The sequence below is a fragment of the Maylandia zebra genome, linkage group LG20 (assembly GCF_041146795.1).
Source record: "Maylandia zebra isolate NMK-2024a linkage group LG20, Mzebra_GT3a, whole genome shotgun sequence".
NCBI classification, from domain to species: Eukaryota; Metazoa; Chordata; class Actinopteri; order Cichliformes; family Cichlidae; genus Maylandia; species Maylandia zebra.
In genome coordinates this window covers 8,078,376-8,100,824 of record NC_135186.1, presented here as the reverse complement: position 1 = coordinate 8,100,824, position 22,449 = coordinate 8,078,376, and the positions used below count along the sequence as shown (strand labels likewise).

Here is a 22,449-nt window from a genome sequence, read left to right as displayed (position 1 = left end):
CATCTCTTGGAATCTTTGCTTTTACACAAATTCAAACAGTTTGTTCTGGTTTTAACCAAATGGAAAATACAAGCTTCCAGCAGCTTTTATAACAGCCTAGTTGTTTTTTAAAGTTAAGTGACCTCCAGAAACCATGTCATGTCTTAGATGGAGTGCATCTAGGCACCCTGGTAACTTAGCCAGTGGAACGAGCTAGCCAAATAGCTTTGGTGCCTCAGCCTAACCAAACAACAAGTGAAAGCAAAACATAAAAATGGTCTCACAGTCAACACTCCAGTCTCAGTGAAAAGTCAGTGATGTTTCTACTTCCACACTCTTCCTGATCTCTCTGATCGTATTATGGATTTTCTTTGTATTTCAAAAGCAAACTACCCTGTATATATATTTAAGTAATCCTTACTTGAAGTGTTTCAGATGTCGAGGACAAATGAAAAAATCTGATTTAGTTCAAGGACATCCTGGTAGATTAAATTTTATGCACCTGACAAACACAAAAATAGCCACTGAACCAGAACACGTTACACTTCACATAAAATGCTCAAAGAAGCATAGTTTATATGATAGCAATCGATATGGAGCCAAATACCATAAACAGAGCACAGATAGTGGCTAAAATACTACATTAATGCTGTAGATCAGGTTAATCATCAACAGAAGGAACAAAGAGAAACAGAGAAAAAGACATCTACAGCAGAACAATGCAGCATTATAAAACGTGAAGGCAAGACTTAGAGCTCAAGCTGCTGTAAGGTCACAGCCCTCATTTTGCTCACTGTTTCAACTAATGAGTCAGTGGCATGTCAAAGGTTGTCCAGGGAACCCGTTAACCCCCCCCCCCCCCCCCCCCCCCCCCCACACACACACACACACACACACACCCAACCCTTCCACACACCCAAACCCTTCTGTATGTATGCACACACACACACACACACTGATCAGACAATGAGAAAAAGTGATTGCTGTCATCATTTCACCTCATTCTTTTTGTATCTTTTCAGGGTCGCTCATGCATCTTTTCCCTACCCTCCTGATCTCTCTCCTTTGTCACATCAAAGACTTTTCTCTGTCAGCCTCCTGCTCTGCTGAGTGCCTCACCTTTCTCTGCCCCCTGAGACACACACACACATATCTATAACCTTCAGTGGTTTAGAACAAAGGCTTGCCATTCAGCCTTTAAAACCTACCAGGGGATTAGAGATGGAGTTGTTGTGTGAATACACAAGTTTACTTGTTGTAGTGTATACACGCACACATAAAGGTGTTTCACCAATCGATTGGCTGACTAAACTGTTGCCGTGCAGGAGACCTGGAAAACAGCAGGCCAAACAATTCACTTTCTATGAACGCTTACACAGAAACTGATATTCTGCATATTTACTCCAAAAATGATTAATTTGTCTTTTAATTGTCCAAATGATCCAGGCTCTGAGCTGTTTGCATTATGACTGTCTGCTGTTGACAGTGAGATTCATGTCTTTCCAAACCTTTAGATCCACCAATACTCACAACAATCGACAGACAGATGTTACAGTGACCTGTCTGGGGAGAAGTAGACAAGCGCAAAATGGAAAGATAAAAGCTTAAATGTGTGCTACAGTGTGTGAATATATAAGAAATAAACAATGTACTGATGACATGTTGTTTTGAACACTTTCGTAATCACAATACAGAAAATCATTTATAAAAATTCATATTCAATATAAATCTGTGGTGTGAGATTCTCATGATAATGGCAATAATTGTAGTATCCACAGCAGTCCACATATAGTATCATCTCTTTATGGGCTAATCACCTCAAAGCGTGGTGTTTGAAGACAGGAAGAAAAATGTACCATCCATTATCTTAGTATACAGTAAATCCTTTTTTTCCAGCACTCTCTTGAGATCCATCTCAGTGTAACCTGATTCTGAGATGAACAGATGTGTCTATGAATCAATAACATGCTCGCTTGTTATTAGAAAGAAGCCAGGATAATGGAAATAAGAAGACATAGAACAAAGATTAAAATGGTTTGAAAAGATATAAGTCTGGCAAAAATAAAATGGATAATGAAATATAAGTTTATCTTATTTCTTTATGTAACTATTTTGCATTCTTTTCTATAAATGTATACATATAAGTCAAAGAAACTTGACAGCAAGGTTATTATAGAGATTGGTGATATTATAGCAGTTTAGGAAACATGGTTAAATTACGTGTGGATATTCATTTGACCATTTGATTGTTAGTCAGTCGTATTAACCAGGACACACATGATGTCAAACCTGTGAGTAGGAGATGGATCTGGGGACATCATAGACTAAATGGCAGACAGCTATTTACTGTATTTAAAGGTAAACACTACCACTATGTCAGGCTTGGAAAAAAGGGCATTGTATTTCATGCAAGAATTGTGTTTCAGTAGTGTACCTAACACTCTGTCTCAGAATTTGTAGAGTGCCAATCACAAAACAGTTTCCTTCCTAAAACTTCCTAAAGATCAGCCTTTAAGTTAATAATAAGTACTATATGTGTGTGTGTCTTTCAGTCTGACTGCGTGAACTACGTGAAGATTGTACACCACTATAACCGCACCCACTTATACGCCTGTGGAACGGGTGCTTTCCACCCCACCTGTGCCTTTGTCGAGGTGGGACACAGGATGGAGGTGAGGAATGTACAAAACACAACCTACACGACACTCACTATGCAACAGTGTAACAAGAAAGTCTAAAAATATTATACAATGTCTTTATCTGTTCTCATCTGCTGAAAATAAGATGTTTCAAACACAGAAACTTCAGTCCTCTGCCAACCAATTTAGTCTCTATTCAGTGTACCTGTCGACAGACCCTTAAAATATGGTCTTATGTGTATAAAGAATTTGGCATTTACATCTACTTTACAACAAATCTCAAAAATAAAATTAAACCCCCAATTTATAGAAGGACTATGCAAATATAATCACGCTGTAAAATCCCTTCCCTCCTCTGTCCATCAGGACCACGTGTTCAGGATTGACCCCTCTGAAGTGGAGGACGGGAAAGGAAAGAGTCCGTATGATCCTCGACACAACGCTGCATCTGTGCTCGTCGGTAATTGCACCCATGCAAACTAATATGAGATGACTGAATAAGAACGTTCATTTAATGGGTCTTGAAATTGGGCTGATTTGACGTACTACAAATATATTATCCAAACAGTCGTTGACTAATTCTGTCTCCTAGGTGATGAGCTGTATGCAGGCGTGGCCACAGATTTAATGGGAAGGGACTTCACCATCTTCAGAAGCCTGGGGAAACGCCCCTCTATCCGCACTGAACAGCATGATTCAAGATGGCTTAATGGTGCACTTTTGTCTTTTTTTTATCAGATTATGTGTTGAGACGACTCACATGAAGAATTACACTGTGTTGATAGGAAAGGTTATTTTTGACTAATTTTTTTCTTTGATTTTCTTTACCAGAACCAAAGTTTGTTGGGTCCTTTTGGGTCCCTGAAAGTGAGAACCCAGATGACGATAAGGTCTTTTTCTTCTTCCGGGAGACAGCGGTTGAGGCTCAAGGGTTGGGAAAATCTACCTACTCCAGAATCGGACAGCTGTGCAGGGTAAAATCCAGCAGCAATTCCAGCTGGATTGTTGACAAATATAAATAAAATATCCTCTTAAATTTATCTTGGCTATTTTTTCTCCAATCAGAATGATATGGGCGGTCAGCGAAGCCTGGTGAACAAGTGGACAACATTTCTGAAGACCCGTCTGATCTGCTCGGTACCAGGAGCTGATGGCAGCGACACGTACTTCGATGAGCTGCGTAAGTACAGCTGTGCAAACTGTCAGAAGTACAAGTATGTACTGTGTGAACTATTTTAAGATGAAAATTGTGCTGAGTAAAAATATGCTATAACATAAATGAAGTAAACAAAGCTTTCACTCGACATCCTCCTCCTGTTAGGTTGTTTGCCACTTTCACCAAAAAACTTTGGTCATTACTAACGTTTTGTTTTTCCTGTCACCGCTTCTAAGATATTGTGCATTATAATCTGGTAGTCTCACTTTTCAGTAGACAGAGAACAGAAAAGCAAAAAAAAAAGTGCTGATTTTCCTTTTTGGATTTTTATCCAGAAGGACATTCTGCGGGCAAATGGAGAAAAGGTCCTGGAACGCATAATAAAAAAAAAAAAAGGATTTCTGACCTCAATTGTAGATTACCATTCAGTCTAACATTCCTGCAGACTTGGAGCAAGCATGAGTGACAGATTAATTGGTAATAGATTCTGGCCTGATCGAAAGCCAATGTTTTTGCTGTGGGTTTAGAGAAAGTTAGAGGCTCGTCTCTGGTAACTCTTCATATGACAAAAACCTATAATGTGTTTTCAGGAGATGAAATCCAGAAGTGAGACTAAATTTATAAAGCATATCAAATGACAAAGAAACCACAATTTTCCTGTAAACCTATATGAATTTCCACCGAGAAGTTATACTTTTCATTATATATATATGTATATATGTGTATATTTTTAAAAGCCTTTTCTAAAGACTGTCCTGTACACCTTGCACACCAAGCACACATTCCCAGTTTTGTGGTCTGTTTAAGCTCCAAAACCTTCCATATCTTCCTCTGACATGACGGTGCCACTCTTTCAACCCCTATCCTTTGGCTCCAGGAGGAGATTTATGAGTTTGGCGCATAGACGCCAATTTCTAACCACATTTTGCAGTTGTAATAAAATGAATGTCTGGTGAAATATAGTGTGATTCTATGAGGGATCCTTGGACTCAGAGGACAAATGTAAATCATGTTTGTTTCTCTGGAAAAAAATGACCCTTTATTGAACCCATCCTCAGAGCAGTGTCCAGTACCCATACCCATAAGAAGTTATAAAATGCAAGTCAAGCTGATGAGTATCCTAAGAGCAATGTTAGGCACATTTTTTGCCTTTTAAAGCTATCTGTGAATACAAAATGGACATAGCTGTGATGTTTGGTAGTTTGGCACTCCTCATCTTGTTTTTTGTTTTTTTTATAAACTGAAATAGTCCTGTTTATAATAAATTTAGCATTAACCCGCAGTGCAAAAACTAATTGTGGAAGTTATTCCATCAGAGAATAGACACTAACAGTGAGTCTGTCATGAAGATCAGAAGACCTCAGTATCACTTTAGCACAAAGTCTGAGTTTTTATCAGAGACCTGACATTCAAACATGATTTACAGTCGACATTCAGAATTTTTCTGTTGTAATTTTTAAAATCAGCAATAGCGCTTTAAAATATAAACAATAAAGCATTTAGGAACCTTTTTATGGGGTTTTCACCTTCATAATGAGTCAGTTAGGTGTAATAAAAAGACATGCAGGCCAGTTATTTAGCTAACTATACCTGAGATGACCAGAGATTTCTTTCAAATAAAAAACAAGTTGCTTTTGGTTTGTTTCACTCTATCTGGAATTCAGGATTTACTTTTACCAAAATGAGAAATTACTTATACGTATTAATAAAATTATTATTGGAATATATTTTTAAAAGAAGGAGCTATTTGTTGTTATACAACTACTCCCCGAACCTGCAGTCATGTGGTTTGCTGAGCAGCTGCACGAGTTTCAGCTCTCAAGATGTTTCCGATAGAGCTTTCTTGGCTGTATCTGTGGGCTATAATATGATCTGTCTTTGTGCTTATCTCATGACATAGTGAAAGGAAAAGTAAGTGGTTTAGGCTAAAGTCTAAATTACCCTTTGGCCACATCTGTCCATCACATTCCCTCATGAACTTTCAGTCTCTTGTCTTGACCTTGATTTTTTCCAACTATATCCATGTAAAAATAAATAATTGTTAATCTGAAGTTTTTGTTCTATTAAAGTATGTGCACCATGTTATGTCTTTAGAAGCAGGAATTTCATTAAAGTACATGGAAACACATTTTGTGGCTCAAGACTAAGAAATACGCTCTTGTTTATTATGGAGATCTCAAACCTGACAATTGAAGCAAAAACTTAATGAAACTCAGTTTGTTTAAAAGATTTTTATAAGCTGCATGAACCTGTGGTGGATTTTGTTCCATGTCATGACCCTCAGTTATCAGTAACATGTCTCGTTAAGGTTCTTAGACATGGCCAAAGGGTTTTGTTTATCTTTCACTCAACCTTTGACCGTTAGTCTACTGCCACCTGACCAGTGTGTGTGTGTGTGTGCATCCTTAGGCGATGTTTTCCTGCTGCAGACGAGAGACAGAAAGAACCCTCTGGTTTACACCGTCTTCTCCACTTCCAGGTCAGAATCTGTTCATATTACGTGTGTATGTTTGTGCATGTCTGTGTGTGAGGAGAGACGTTTTTGTGTATTTTGCGTGTTTTTGTTGCATCTAACCCAACTCCCTCTGTCCACCAGCAGCAGTGTATTTAAAGGCTCAGCTGTGTGTCTCTACTCCATGAATGACATCCGGAGGGCCTTCCTGGGGCCATTTGCTCACAAAGAGGGGCCCAACTACCAGTGGGTCCCCTTCCAGGGAAAAGTGCCCTATCCCCGCCCCGGAATGGTATGTCAGTAATCATAAAAGCGCATCAGCGTCACAGTATCTAGAGTTTCCAGAAGTGCAGTGTTGGCTGATCAAGTAAATGTACACATATTTGCGTAATTGTGAGAAACTTTTACTTGGAAGTGTATATTTTAGATTACGTTAATGTTTAGTTATTACTTAAAATCTGATTTTAAGTACAAAACATATATACATCCTATAATATATAACACATTGCCATAGATTTAATGACCCAATAAATTAATAATGCTAGACCATCACATACAGTGGAATATTCTTTAGTATGTCTTCAGTGTTGAATTTGTTGCCTCAAACTAAAACTCAAAACAAAACAAAAAAGTTGTAAAAAAATGGCCTCATAGTTACATTGAGACAGTATTCAATATTAAATATTTTTTTCTTCCAAACCCCCTTTCCTTTCAATCAATATGTGCTCATTATGGGCCTTTCCATTCAGCTAAGCACACAAGTGTAGCATCAGCATGATTTGTTATGCAGAGCTTCAGCTGTTACTGCTGCTGGAGAACAATCCCTATTGTATGAATGCAGAATACTAATTGTATTTGGCCTACAGAAAACCCTCCCTCACGCCATCATTACCTCGCTGGATTGTAAAATTAGCAGAACAAATCAGATTTTAAGAACGCGATCTTGCTTACAAGTACATTTACGCAAAAAGTGCACATAATGCACATTCTGATTTAAAATGCATAACCCACAAAAAAAAAAAAAAAAACCAAACAGTGTGGCTCAATAAAGTGCAAATTAGTAAAAAGAAAAACGTGGAATTGTATGAGAATAGATGCTGCATGATGCTAAATTGAGTTTTCAGCATTTAGAAAATCCAGGACTGGAATTTTAATTAAAGAGGGTGGCTGGACTCTGACCTGGTGTAAATCTCTTTTAAGTCCTTGAGACCCATCACACCATAATCACCTCTCTGTTGAACTGTGCTTTGTGTACTTCAGGTCAGCTAAAGTGCTGAGAAGTTCAGCATTTAATTTCAGTTTACATCCAGAAAGACAAAACAAGTTTACTCATCAAATATCAGTCATTGTGCAATGACCGAGTCCAAACATAGTAAATAGGAGAGCACTGACTCAGAGTCAGCTGTTTTTTGCAGAGCTTTACAGCAGCCGCATGCATGCACGTTCACGCATTCAGGTCCTGAGAGAAAATGTGTACTCACTGTAGTTTCACTGTAGTAGTAGTTTTTTAAAATCCTCTTTTTATTTGTATCCCCACTGATGTTCAGTAAAGTGCACTAACCTCAATGTAAACTTTTTAAGTTCCCAAAATACTAATTCGATTTTTTCTGCCCTTCTTTAGTGCCCCAGCAAGACATTCGGCAGCTTTGAGTCAACAAAAGGTTTCCCAGATGATGTGATTCAGTTCGCGCGTCACCACCCTCTAATGTACAACCCGGTCTACCCTATGAGCCGAAGGCCCATCTTCATCAGGACCAATGTGGACTACAGCTTTACACAGATCGCTGTGGACAGAGTCAATGCTGCTGATGGACAGTACGATGTCATGTTCATTGGCACAGGTGAATGAGCAGTAATCATTTCTAACTCTAGGGTTAAACAGGAAAATGATGAAATTAGTTATTAAGCGGTTGTGTGTGTGAAATTTCAGATAAAGGGACAGTACTAAAGGTGATCAGTGTCCCCAAGGAGAGCTGGAACAACATGGAGGAACTTTTACTGGAGGAGTTGGAAGTTTTCAAAGTAAGAAAACTGTGTACATGAAAGTACATGTATTTAGCACATTTAGTCATCATGACATGTTGTATTCTTACAAGCATTAAATCTCAATGAAGTGTTGAAATTAATGGATCATTCAAACTTGCATGCCTTTTATTAAGTGTACTGTACTCCCTGGACACGACCTAAAGAGGAAAACAAAGGATAGTTTGAAAGAACATTGTATACATATGCATGTATACATCCATTGTTTATTGTATTATTGTAGTATATTTACCTTACAATATAAAGCACCTTGAAGTTTTGATTTGGTGCCATATAAATAAAATTGAACTACATACTGATAATTTTGGTCAAATCTAAAAAGTATGTTATTTAGTTTGGTACATCTCTTCTCCTTCCCAGGACGCCTCATCTATCATCAACATGCAGATCTCCTCAAAGCGGGTATGCTTGTTTAATTCTTAAAAGCCCCAAAATCATGTTTTTAAGAGTATGTCAAACAGTGCAGCACTGTATTATCTTTAGTCAATTATTTCCTCTTCACAGTGGAAATGGTTGACATATCTAGACTTAGAAATTAATCGACCTGTTTATCTGCACAGCAATATATTTATATGCCCCGAAAGAGCAATATAGTATCTGAGGCTGTACTAAATCAGAATGGTGATGATGGATATTGCACAATATAACCAAAGAGAGCCAACATAAATTGCCATAATGGACACATGGATGGTATTTCTGGCACATAAGCTGTTGTGCTGTTTCAGAATAAAGCATGTTTTAAATGCTTCTCTTTGCTTGCTTTGTTTTCACAGCAACAGCTGTATGTCGGCTCTGACACAGGCCTTGCCCAGATTCCACTTCACCGCTGCAGTGTATACGGGAAGGCCTGCGCTGAGTGTTGCCTGGCCAGAGACCCGTACTGTGCCTGGGATGGAACTTCCTGTACTCGCTACCTGCCAAACACAAAGAGGTCTTCGACATTAACATGACCTATAACAGATGATCTTTACTTAAAAGAAAAAAGTGAATTTGCAAATACTGTCGTGCAATAAAACATTCCTTTTCTTAAACTAAAATGTCAAACTTGTTACAGACGTTTTCGCCGCCAGGATGTAAGAAATGGAGACCCTAACACTCTGTGCTCAGGAGGTACAATTCTTTCATCATTTCCATATCTACAACAATGATTTTTGTAGACATGTTAGGAAAACTGGTGTTAATCCTATTTGTTAAGACTAAACTATGCAAGCTGTAGTCTGATGCTTCTTGGACTCATTGAGAAGCTTGCCATCTGAAATCTTACAGTCCTTATGCCAAATAATCTAAAATATCCCCCGCTTTCACCCCTGGTGACCTCTGTCCGCTCAGGCCACAATACCAGCATTTTGTTGCTGTCTTGCTGCCACAAAACTGAATCAGGCTAATCGCTCAAACTGAAGGAGCTCCTGAGTAATGCGATTACATCATTTGGCATGCAAGCTGTGTTGTGTAAAACTAATGAAGGTCAGAGTAATTGTCTGTGATGAGATCGGCACTACCCCAAAGTACCATAAAATGCTGATCAGGAGTCTGTTTGGCAGTTTGTAGACCATTGTTTCACCAGTAATCTGTGTAATCCTCTCCCCACCTCTGGCCTTGATGTAGGCTGACTTTTAAGTCTTTGAGTACTTTTGTGCAATTTTATGGCTGTGGTTAAGATTTAGGGTCATATCACTCATTTTAGAAAATGTTATCAAGTCAAGTCAAGTCAAGTCAACTTTATTTGTCAATTCTGCCACATGTACAGGACATACAGAGAATAGAAATTTCGTTACTCTCAAACCTGTGTCTGCCTGTCTGTTTTTTCTAGTAACATTTCTGGATTCACCATCCTATCCTTCCAGGTTCCTCTGTCTTATTCTAACCTGGACATGTTTTGTTATTAGTGAGCACATGTGCTGCTCTACATTGACTCATTTTGTGTTTGTCTCTGCTGCCCCCTGCAGATCATCATAAGCATCGTATTGCAGAGAAGAAGCTGTATGGTGTAGAGGGAAGTAGCACTTTCTTAGAGTGCGTCCCCAAATCCCTTCAGGCCAGAATCACCTGGACCTTCCAGAAACATCCACAGAATCGACGAGAAGAGGTGAGAGGAATGGCTGACACTGGCCAGAGATGATGACCGAGAAGTCATTAAAGTATACTGTGGCATTTATAGGTCATGAATATGTTTTGTGTGTGTTTGCATCATCAGATCAGATCAGAAATCAAATTCTTTCGTTTATAATTACTTTAGCAAACAACAGCTTTGCAGCTTTAGAGCTTATTTCTTTTCATGATTTAAGTTGATTTTTTCTTGCTTATAGGTCCGTCTAGATGATCGCATACTCCAGACAGACAGAGGTCTTCTGATTCGCCGTGTCCTGAAAAGAGATATTGGCATCTACCAGTGCCATGCAATGGAGCACGGCTTCACCCAAACTTTACTAGGCATCACCTTAGAACTCGTACCTTCCACACCTTCATTTGTCTCCAATCTACCCTCCGATGCCCCTGTTCGATTAGACCCCCGCAGCGGAGGCGGACCCCCAATGACCAATCAAAAGCTTTGGTACCGGGACTTCATGCAGCTGGTGGACCATCCGAACCTAAACACAGTTGACCAGATTTGTGAGCAGGTTTGGGCACGCAGGAACACCGGTGGTGACCAGGTGGGTAAGGACATCGCACCTCTGCGTCCTGCTGTCCGCCCACCTAATAAGAAATGGAAGCATCTTCAGGAGATAAGGAAGGGGAGAAACCGTCGGACCCACGATGGGAAACCAAACCCGCGTGCGCCACGCAGTGCAGGGGAGTAACGATGTGGAGAAAGAAATGGAGGGAGAAAAGAATGACTGAAACAAGAAGAAAGCAGGAGAACGACAGAGACTGAGAAACCAAGAACTCCTGGAGGTGTTCACGCATACAGATACACCCACATACGCACACACTTACACACACGGACACACACAGCACCTCCTCTATTGTGTATATTTATCTATGGATGCCCCCACTATATGGTAGTCCAATCCCTGAGTCCTCATCCCACTGGCCAGTCCCTGCATGTGCTGCTCTAACTGATTCTGCACGATCCCTTTATAGTTCCACTAGATTAGTGAGTTTACTAGCAGATACATGGGAGTAAACACACCTTTATGTGTGAGCAATAAACTCACTTACCTGTCATGGGTTCATAGCAAAGGATTTCCACATCTCAAAAAATCCAATTACACATTGCGTGTAGTTAGTGCGTCACAGTGTGCACACTGTTTTAAAGGACTGAACCACAGAAACAAATGTAAGCCCAAAAATTTTGGATTAACTCCAAACGGCTTTTCTGCCCTGAAGATTTCCTGCCAGCGTAGCAAAAGTGTGGACTCTTGTTTTATGCACAATGGGACCGAACGGAGCAACTGGAACGTACAAAAAAGTAACTGGAAACACATTACTATTTAAGTTCAATTGCACAGGCAGTTAAAAAAAAAAGTAACATTTGAAACTTGTTCATAGAAATGAACAACTTCCTGTGGTGTTGTACACAGCAAGTGCATTCATAATAATGTCACCTTTCCATGGTTTTGCGCATATTACATAAAGCTGTCACAAAAGAAAGAGCTGGCATCCTGGCATCACAGCAAATAACTGGTTATGTTATATTTTGCTGTTTAAAAAAATATATTTTGCAGTTTCCTCGGGCAATTTAAGGCATGTCACAGCAAACTAAATTAAACAATGCAAAGCAGGTGGTCATAGTTAGAGAGCAGGCATATTTGGCCTGATGTGATTACATATATTGTTTTACATACTGGCTTGAACCACTGTAGAAAGAGTAGAGGAAAATCTACTCGGAATTCCATGAAATGACAAAAAGATGTTTACAGTACAAAGACACAGATGGAGCACAAAGAAATCAGTTTGAAAGCAAATAATAACCTAAATAAGTATGTCTAAAACTAACCTGGTATCTGTTATGTGTAAAAATACAAGAAATACAGTAGGAAGAGCTCTGACATAATCCAAAACCTCACTCCAAAGATTAAAAATTAGCTGATTTCAACATTTTGTGCGTAAACATTAAGACGAAATGATGACGGGTGTTTTTTGGGTGAGGAGCATTAATATGGCAAGCAGGATGAAGAGGAAAAGGAAAGATATTGGTGGACTCCAAGTATGACAACCTGTGTTTCTGGGCTACGTTGCGGTATATATATTAGCATGATATTTATGAGTGAGTCTATAATTTTAATTTTAATTTTTTTTTTTTTTTTGGTATTCGAAGCGGTACTTCTTTTGTTTTACACTGTTCTTGCATATATTGTTTGTTTTTAAATAGTTATGCAAAGATTTAAATTAAGCGAGTCACAGATTCTTCGTCTAGCACGGTTATAAAAACCACAGCGCATTTTCACTGCAACAGAAAAGAAAAACAACTCTATCTGACTTCATACACTGTTGTAATCACTTCTCGGTTTGGTGTTCCGGTCATTAGTATTACTGATTTCTGCTGCTTAATGATGTCATCCCTACATAATGGACAATTAGTACTATAAGGTCTTCCTTCTCATGTCTTAGTCTAATCTCTCGCTGTGTACTGTCTGTATAGAAGTCTTTGTTTGTTGGTTGTCTGTGCTAACATTGTGTGTGTAGCCCTGCCCCTAGTGTCCATTGTGTGTACAGGCTTAGGTGAAGCCTACCTGTGGTACCATACTTTAATGTATCATAGTCTATCCACATGAAAGAAAGTGAAACTGGCTGGCCTTGTAAAATAAAACATGCTTTTTATTTGCGTTCAGTCTGTTTTTCATGATGAATATGTGGTCTGTTTATGTTTCATGGCATAAACTAGACCTGTGAGTGGACTTTTGATGTTTGGATTCATTGTTGCTGTTATTTATATACCTTCTTTATAGAGATGTAATTAACTCGTTAAACTGAACTGAACCGACTGACGCCTGTAAAAGGGACACTCTGCATTTTGACACCACGTCCAGGTAGAGAGGGGTTACTGCATAAGTAAATAAGTAAACTGATTTTCATTGCAGGAGCATGCTGCTAGTCTCTGCATGTGCCAACGCCTGCTTTTTATTCACAGAACTACTTAAGTTGTGCTAATATTAACTCTATAGGGGTTTTCCTTCTTACAAAACTGCATTTTTTTTACACTGGTAGTGATGTCAAACTGCCTGAGTATTCCTTTTAACCCAGCTGTTGTTTTGTGCTTGAAATTGCATGACCAATGTTAGTGGCTAATGCATTTGACAAAGGTGTGGTGGCAAGAAAGAGATGGGGAGAAAGAAAGCACAATGTTGAATATTATTATTATTATTCGTATGTATTTATGTGCAAAGATAAGCTGATATGTTGTGGTGGATTTTTATTTTTCCTATACATGTAGATTTACATCTGTGTTGTTTGTGTTTTGCTTAAAATTACTCATCCCCAACAATTTTGTACATTACAGCCAATGGAGAAGCTCTTCCTTAAAGACAGTGTCCACTTAGAGTCTTTGATGTGCACACAGTCCTCCAATCAAATAGTCCTGTTGGATTCCATGTCATGTGACCCACCCCTGTTCAACAGCTCACAAGGAGAAGCTTGTATGTGTGTGTTTGTGTGTGTGTGTGTGTGAGGGTGGGTGAATTGTATGCTTCTGTTTTATGCGTGCGTGTCCGTGTGTGAGTCTCGGGGGGGGAAGCAAAGCTCTGTATATAATGGCAAAGGAACAGCTGTGTGTAGAGTGGTCTGTAGATGAAAGTTCAAAGGTCGAAGGCCAAAGTAACGTGGTGCACTGTAATACTCCCAGTTATTTGTGAAATGTCTTGTCATGTTTTTTTTCATTAACACAATAAAAATATGCAGTTACTTCCACATTTGCTTGTAATCTCTCCTGTTCAACTATCAGAATGAACTGATTTCATGAAGTTACATAAATATGAAAAAACAGGAAGTTAGCTGCACATAAAATAGTAACTAAATGCACTTCACACTACAAAAACATTCAACTACAGGTTCTCAGTACCTCAGAATGATGGTCCAATAAAAATGATGACAATTTTAAAGAACAGAAAAAAGGAAACAACTAAATTTCAAACACTGATTTTTAGTCTCCTTGCAGGTTAAAGAAGTGTAAATATTACATTTTTAAGTGACTTACTTGTTTTATATGTTTTACAGAGAGATACATTTAGATCAATCTTTTATTAAATTTAGTTTATTTCAACTTTTACAGTTTTTTCTGAATGCTTAAACCCTAACTGTGATTCCTGTAGCACAATCTCTAAAACTATTCAGACTTATAGCAAAACCACTCACTGAGTTTGCAAAACTAAAAGCACAAAAACTGCTTTGCACTCAGTTTGCAATTTTGTAACACACACTTTGCAAAACTGTAGGCACAATTCACTGCACAACACTCAATTACCAAATTTCCAACACACTCCTAGCAAAAGTATACACATGTATGGCTATCATTAACACTAATTTGCCAACTGTCTGGCACACTGTCACATGTGAAAACTTCTTTAGATAATTAGTTCACTTTGCAATCAGCCTAAGCACTATAATACAGGTAAGCTGTGTTTGCGGAGTACAATGGAGGGAGCAGAAAGAGTGAGAAGAAGAGGAGGCCGAGGAAGAGGACGTGGAGGTGAAGAAGTAGGATGAAGAGGACGACAAGGACAAGGAGGAGCAAGAGGAAGACGAGGAGGGGGGAGAGGAAGATGAGGAGGGGGGAGAGGAAGGGTAGGAAGAGTAAGAAATAGAATTACTGATGACATCAGAGCTACAATAGTGGACCATGTAATCAACCGTGGAATGACCCTGAGGGTAGCTGGCCAACAGGTCCAGCCTAACTCGAGCCGCTACACTGTAGCAAGTACCATAAGGACATCTTGAAATGAGAATCGGTTAGTACAGTCACTTCGCACAAAGATTTGTAGCACTGCCATATGCCAATGAGAAACACACCAACACCATTGATGTAAAAATACTGAAATTGTTACTTTACAGAATTGCTAGATGACCAGATGCTGGGGCAGAGGAAGCATGTTCACTGCAGACCAAGTAACCCATATAGTCATTATGGCGATTGCAAATAATCCTATACTTGGAAATAAACACTTGTGTTTGTTTTGATGTGTTTGAATAAACACCAGTACTTGAAGTTTGGATCCCTCTATGCTTATGGATCTATGACAGAAGTATGAGCTCAAACTGACATAGCCTACCTTGTGCACAGGGAAAGCAAAAGCCAGATGTGTTTTGTATTCATACCATCAGTGTGCAGTTGGCGCATTGTGTGCTTAGTAGATGATGGCTTGTGTGTACTGTTTGATACGGAAACACCATTTTTACGAAGGTGTGAAGAGTTAATCTAGCTGTGTTTGCTTTTGCAAGAGAACTACAATGTTTTGATTATTGGTTGACAGGTTTTCTTATTTGTGTGAAGAGTTTTGCAAAATTAGCCAATAGTTACAATAAATGTGCTTAAGCAATCAGAAAAAACTGTAATTTACCAGGACTGGAGTGTCATCTGTGTTTTGACCACATGGTGGCAGTGTAAGAACGATCATTTTTGTTCTAGTCGCTATGACTACGCTGCTATAAAACTGAGACTCCACATACAGGGCTGGACATTGGAAAGGCTGAATGGTGATGTTTTATATAGTAAAACTGATAGATGTGTAACATTAACAGTGTTAATCATTCCTAGAAATCGGAAGCAGAAACACATCATTTGGATTTCCAGCTGCCAAAAAGTGAACTATAGCACTCAATAAAAACACACCAACAACAAGCTGCTAATTGTTGTCTTACTACTATTAAGCCCACTGACTGTCCTGTTATTGCTGATGAAAATTGTTACTTGTTCAGATAATCAGTGGTGTTAGTGCAAACAAACACAAATACACATTTAGCACAGACATGTCGAATAGAGAAAGCAGCAGACAGCTGCTTTGCATGGTTGACCTCTCTTTTTGTAGCTCTCCCTATTTACAGTTTTTTACAGTCGCTAACAAGCGTTTGTCCAAACAGTTGTCACATTTGCAAAACTCTAAACACAATTAGCACAGCATCGGTCTGTTGTGGCCATACCATTCACACATTTCATGTCGTGTTCACCCAATATGCAGTCAGTGAACACATTTCCACAATGCTTACATTTTCTTAACAGACAAGTTATACCTCCCAACAAAACTATGGACTGTTCTTGTAGTATCTACGAATGTTAACACACAACATCCCACAATCGCAAAAACAATATTCCAAACCTTAGATACAGTATAAAAACCTCTGCTTCTGCAATGATATGTCGGTGGATCCGACATACCAGGCGGTTTTATCCCAGGTGCATCGACTTGGATAACATCAGATGTGATGTTGATGAAAACATGTGGCCTAACCCTGAAGATCGCAGAGATTAGATGCAAATCTTTTGCCTTTTTATAGCCCCCCTCCCCCTCCCCCCCTTTTTATCTTGGCTTTTTGCTGTTGTTTTTTTGTTCAGAATGCTCTTGTGTGTTTCATGGATATTTTGTTCACTGTAAGCAATACTGTAAAACTTTCTCTGTCCTATCATACCGTGTTTCTACTGTACCTCCTGTGGTAAACAGTAAAGAAACAAAAACTTGTTTGCTTTTTACTGGAATGCTTTTGAATGTGAACATTACTGTACATGTGGACATACAGTTACCAACCAAGACATTTCTGGTGTCAATATGGTGGATTGCATGTTTCGCATGCAAATACCTGTGAAACTGAAACATAAAAGTCTATGCAGTTTTTGTAATGTCAATAATAGCCAGTATTTTGAAACCTGGTGTACTTTGATTGACTGCATGTACCTTGTGAAGTGAAAACAAGTGTTATTCTTTGACAGACTAATTTCATTTTGAGTCAGATTTATAGTGTTTTTGTACAGTTAGTGTGTGCAGAGAACGATGTGTTCTAATTTTGAAATGAGGAGTTAGTATATATTTAACAAAGTGTATTTTTGGGAAGGATATTATCCATTTGGCCAATTGTGTTTTGTAGGTGTGGGTCTGTGTTAAGAGTTTAGAAAAAGTATCTGAAGTATGGGTAGGCGCTTGTTAGCGACTGTAAAAAACTGTAACTGTTTAACTGCATCTACATCTTTGACATGTGGACCCACATTCTTCATCCTGAAATCGTCACGGCAGGCCGCTTAGCAATGGGAACATGAACACACATGCACACTGGGACTTACAACACAGCGCACACAAAGAAACGAGCAAGACCACGACCATTCCTTTACGCATGAAAAACATTCACATATGTTCAAGTTTTCAGACGCTTACACACACAAATGGAGTATGCGGTCACCAGTCATAAACACATAGGAAGGCAAATTTGGTCCATATTACTCAAACTGGCAACCCATTAGTTCCCCAGTGCTCTCAATGAGCTGCATTATTCTGCAAGTGTTAAAATGGGTCTGCTGTGCTCTGTGGAGTTATAATTGAGGTATACTGATTTTACTGGTTACTATTTACCACTCTGTTCCTATTTATGTGTTCCCTGACTCGTATGTTGAGTCAGGGTTGAGATTAAAGAGTGAGGTTATTTTGAAAGAAAAGAAGTCAATTGTTGGTTCACTAATGAAGCAACAGGGGTTTAATGATAAGAACGTGGATTAAACATACACACAGTTACCTGTCTTCTTAAACTGAGGAACCATTGTAGGGTGCAATGGTCAGTACTTATGTGCATGTGTATGTACACTGTATGTTTCTAACTGTGTATCTTTATCAAGATACCGATCTGTATGTGTCTGCATCAATCATTGGCTCTGGGTCGTTCTCTAGTTAACAAAAGGTATGAGCCAGTGATCTGTTAACACATAGTAGACAACTTTTTGCTAAAATTTGTTACCAGCAGCCTATTAAAATGTCATAATTTGTTCTCATTTAGTTAAATCCACGAACAATGTCAAAGATAGGACAGTTTAAGTGACATAAAACAGTATTTTTATAACAACAACGTGATTCCCAAAGAGCTATTAGGTGAAAGTTTAGCATATCATAGCATGCTGTGGAGTGTTTCTTTAAACGTTTTGAGGAAATTGGTCTTCTGATGAGGGTTCAGTGAACAGTAGTTGAAGCAACTGAAGGGCCGGATGGATCTCGCAGGTCTTTTGTCAGGTCTTTGCTAGATCATTTCTTAAGTACAAGTACTTCGTCACTCTACTTAAGTAAAATGTTCAGGTATCTATACTTTACTTGTGTATTTATTTTTTGGACAGCTTTTTACTTTTACTCCTTACATTTTTAAACAAATATCTGTACTTTCTACTACTTCAAAACAGGCTTTTGGTTTAAAACAGTTGTTTCAAGTAATTTTTATGTCATTGTGGGCCTTCATATATCAAACCAGTCTGAGCCTGAGTTACACATGAAAGGCAGATCAACGAGGCAAAATCAAGTGACACAGTAAGGGGTTAAAGTGTTTTTATGTTTTTTAGCAGAACACTGTGATGAAGGCAGATGTTCATCAATTGTGGTTGCGAAACCTCAGGATCTAGCTAGCACTACATAATTGGAGTGAGAAGCATAAAGGGAGTCATGTTTTAAGTAGCAGGTAATTTCAAATGCAGCGTTTCTATCAGCTTAACAAACATCAGCAAACACAAACTTTGCGTGCAGTTTGTCGCACAGTGTGTTGCTAGCTAAAGGTCCAGCTGCTGGTTTTCACAGGGAGAGAAAAAAAAGAGAGCAAACTTCACTCAGAGATGGAGAAAGATAAGAAAGACAGGATAGATCATATTTATAAGGCAAGGACTGCTCAGTGCTATGTGCAACACTGGAATTTTAAACCTTCAACTAACTCCTCTAGTCAGTACGAGAGATATTAATTACCCCACATGCTGAATTTCACGTTAACCCCTTCCCTACTCATTTTCTGTTCAAAGGCAAAGTCACCTTCTACCATTTTGGCAACAGAAAATAGAGGATTGTTAAGAACGGTTTACTTCTTTTTTTCTGCTGATGTTCTATTTAACTGATTCAAGCTGAGTAACTTTATTACAATTAAAATTTAAAGATGTAAAGTATGTATTCTGATTTACATAGCGCAAGGTTCAGGTAGCTTTCCACAAAAATAGCAGAAACATCAAGTTTAATTCATTGCAAAAGTCAAAACCAGCACAGGTTTTTGGAGCCACAGGCAGATGATGAGAGGTGAACCAGGTTTAGAAGTTTTATTACACAAGAGAAGGTGTTGCAGCCAAAGGCAGACAGGTGAACATCCACAAGTGAGTTGTTCTTTCCCACAGAGAAGGATTGTTTTCTTTGGGCACACCAGAGGGAATCTAAGACAGATGGAGAAAAACAATCAATGAAGACAGTTTTCTAAAATGACACTAGTTACTGCAGTGAGTAAAAAGCTCTAAGTCAAAGTCTAAGAGTACTGCACTGGACAAAAAGAAGCAAGTAAAAGTGGACATGCAATCACTGTCAATAAAATTATATAGCTAGGGTAGCTTCTGTTATGATATGAGTTGACATGAATGTAGCTTTTAACTGAATTCGTATCACTATAAACATGCATTACATTTTAGTGACAGACCACAAAAACAGTCTCCAATGTGATATCCTGTGTTTATTCTGCACAAAAACAGGAAGATTTACAGTATATGAATGAGAAAACTTTAATGTAAAAGCAATTAGTTAGCATTATGTCCAGATGCATAGAGTAGAAGTGTGAGTTTTTAAATGCTTTAGGTAAAATGTACTGCCTTTGTGTTGTTAAGAGACTGAAAATAAACACTGTGCACTTTTCTCTGCTTATCTCATTTGCTATAAACAATTCCTTCAATTTGGAATATTGTGATCACATTACTGAACCTTTCCCTTAGATTTTATAACTAAAGTGCCACTCTTTAAAATTTTTGTTTTTTCTTAAACACCACAATGGGTACTAATTGGCAATTAGGTTGCTGTTAATAGTCATATTTTAATGTGTACTTGATTGATTTAAGGTGTGTAAATGTGAAAAGGACTGAATATTTTTTGCAAACAACATATTCCATTAATAATTTTTGCAAGGCAGTGTAAATATGACTTTATGATCAGGGCCTGAGCCCTCCCGAAAAGTTTGATCCTAGAGGTTCCCCCCTGCTCTGTACACAGACACAGGATATCAAGACTTTTTTTTCCAAAAAAGTGAGCTGATAGATTTGCAGAGATTTTTTGTGATAACTAGTTAATAATGAACACAACTTGTGCAGAAGAAAATGGTTAGTAGAATTGTCCTTTACTTTCTTTCTTTGAGTACATTTCAGAGCCTTTACTTTTTCACTTGTACTTGAGTAAAGAAGTTTAATCAGTACTTCAGCTTTTGGAGTATTTTTAAATGTAAGTATCTGTGCTACTTAAATACAGAATTTCTGCTTAAGTACTCCAGATCCAGACAGTCGTCCGTAAAATGCGGTGGAGGCACTGTGGCTCTGCGGTTCGGGGCTGCAGTTCAGCCAGTGGTGTTGGAGATCTTGTCAAAATTGAAGAAAAGTGCCGTCAGATTTTGATCCACCGTGCAACACGGTGCATACCATCTGGAAACTGTTTGATTGGAAACAGCTTCATATTTTATCATGGCAATGATCCCAAATGCACTGCCAATGCAGTAAAAGCATACCTAGATGCAAAAAACACACAATTGAACACTATCAGTCATGGACTGGACCTCAACATTATTGAAGCAGTTTGGGATCAGCTCAACAGAGAACAGAACAAAAGGAGGAAAGATCCAAAGAAGAGCTTTGAATGTCCTTTGAGACGCCTGAAAAACTATTCCTGAAGACTAATTAAAGAAATTACAAGAAAGCTATATAGCAAATATTAACTTTCAAGCTTGTTAGAGCTATCCAAGCTCTGTTTTTTACTCATATACTATTATTCCATTTATATTTTCATGATTCAATAAATCGCTGCACCTGTTTCCCATTTTCCCAGAAAAATCTAAAAGAAGGGGTGAATCAGTACTTTCACACAGAACTGTATTTTCATATATAGCTATACAGAGAGCATCATGATGGAATGAATGGAAGCTGGCACACAGTGACCTACAGGAAACATGATATCACTGAGACTCCTACACACACAAACTAATGCCCCCTATATTCACTGTTTTCATTCAATTTGTCCCACCAATACTAAAAAGAGTTGAATCCTGTACATTAGTGATCTCATAACATATTTTAAATAACAATAAAAAAAACAATATTTTGATCTAAAAGTAAGGCAGTGGATATAAGACACAACTCTGTAGTGTTGATGGAGAAATATTTAAATATATTGGAAAGTTTTTGGACTTGCAACAGTGTAGCGAAAGGATATATCCATGGCAGCTTGTATTGAGAGAGGAGAGCATACACAAAGACACTGCACTCCAGTACTGAGAAACATCCAGAGACATAATCAATAGCTTGCATCAACAAAATTTCAGAAACTTCCCACCATGCAAAAAATTACATTTTCTTTTAAGCTTATTAGTGTATCAACTTTGCTTCCTTAGATCCTCCACTCTGTTATCCATTTCAGAGTTAGTCGGGGAGGGTCTGGAGCTGTCTTAGGGCGAGAGGCAGGGTAAACTCTGGAAGGTTCACCAGTCTGTCACCATTCATACTCTCACTCACGGACAATTAAAAATCAGCAATTAACCTAACCCCACTAACTGCATGTCTTCAGCCTATGGGTGGAAGCTAGAGTATCTGGAGAAAGACCCCAGCCTGGTAGCAGACTTGAACTAGGAACCTTCTTGCTGTGAGGAATCAGTGCTTATCACTGCACCACCGTGCTGCAAAACTTTACACCCTTCAGAAGTATAATGTTAAGATAATCTTTATTAATACATTAACATTATTACGATCATGTGATCACTGTGTCTGGTTCTGTTGAAGGCTTTAATATAGTTTACATTAAATGCAACAGTAAAATCATGTTGTATCACTAAAATCTTTATATTAAAAAACATCAAACTTAGTTTAGAATATTGAGTACATAATTAATTGTAAACCTGGATAACCTTTTACTTTAAGCCTTTCATACTTTCACAACCAAAGAGAGACACAGAGTTGTGTGCTACTAATAAAATCTCTTTTTGTTAGGATGTGTGCTGCCGAGATTCCTCCATTAAAATTTTTATTTGTAAATTTAAAAAAACAAATTACCTTTAGAAAAAATATC

At 38.3% G+C, this 22,449-nt stretch overlaps 1 protein-coding gene across 3 annotated transcripts in view; it reads left to right on the top strand.

Annotated features, from left to right (window-relative positions):
* sema3b (sema domain, immunoglobulin domain (Ig), short basic domain, secreted, (semaphorin) 3B) overlaps nucleotides 1-14,116 on the top strand; it is a 72,680-nt gene extending 58,564 nt beyond the window's left edge. For all 3 annotated transcript variants that reach the window (XM_004554021.3, XM_012919871.4, XM_076878077.1), the window contains 14 exons: nucleotides 2,532-2,651; nucleotides 2,985-3,078; nucleotides 3,211-3,330; nucleotides 3,450-3,592; nucleotides 3,684-3,798; nucleotides 6,184-6,253; nucleotides 6,374-6,518; nucleotides 7,848-8,067; nucleotides 8,157-8,248; nucleotides 8,630-8,671; nucleotides 9,043-9,200; nucleotides 9,324-9,379; nucleotides 10,216-10,355; nucleotides 10,576-14,116. In XM_004554021.3, the coding sequence (XP_004554078.1) occupies nucleotides 2,532-2,651; nucleotides 2,985-3,078; nucleotides 3,211-3,330; nucleotides 3,450-3,592; nucleotides 3,684-3,798; nucleotides 6,184-6,253; nucleotides 6,374-6,518; nucleotides 7,848-8,067; nucleotides 8,157-8,248; nucleotides 8,630-8,671; nucleotides 9,043-9,200; nucleotides 9,324-9,379; nucleotides 10,216-10,355; nucleotides 10,576-11,067 (2,007 nt within the window). In that variant the 3' untranslated portion in view covers nucleotides 11,068-14,116. The remainder of the gene's footprint in view (nucleotides 1-2,531; nucleotides 2,652-2,984; nucleotides 3,079-3,210; nucleotides 3,331-3,449; nucleotides 3,593-3,683; nucleotides 3,799-6,183; nucleotides 6,254-6,373; nucleotides 6,519-7,847; nucleotides 8,068-8,156; nucleotides 8,249-8,629; nucleotides 8,672-9,042; nucleotides 9,201-9,323; nucleotides 9,380-10,215; nucleotides 10,356-10,575) is intronic.
* Nucleotides 14,117-22,449: the final 8,333 nt, after the last annotated feature.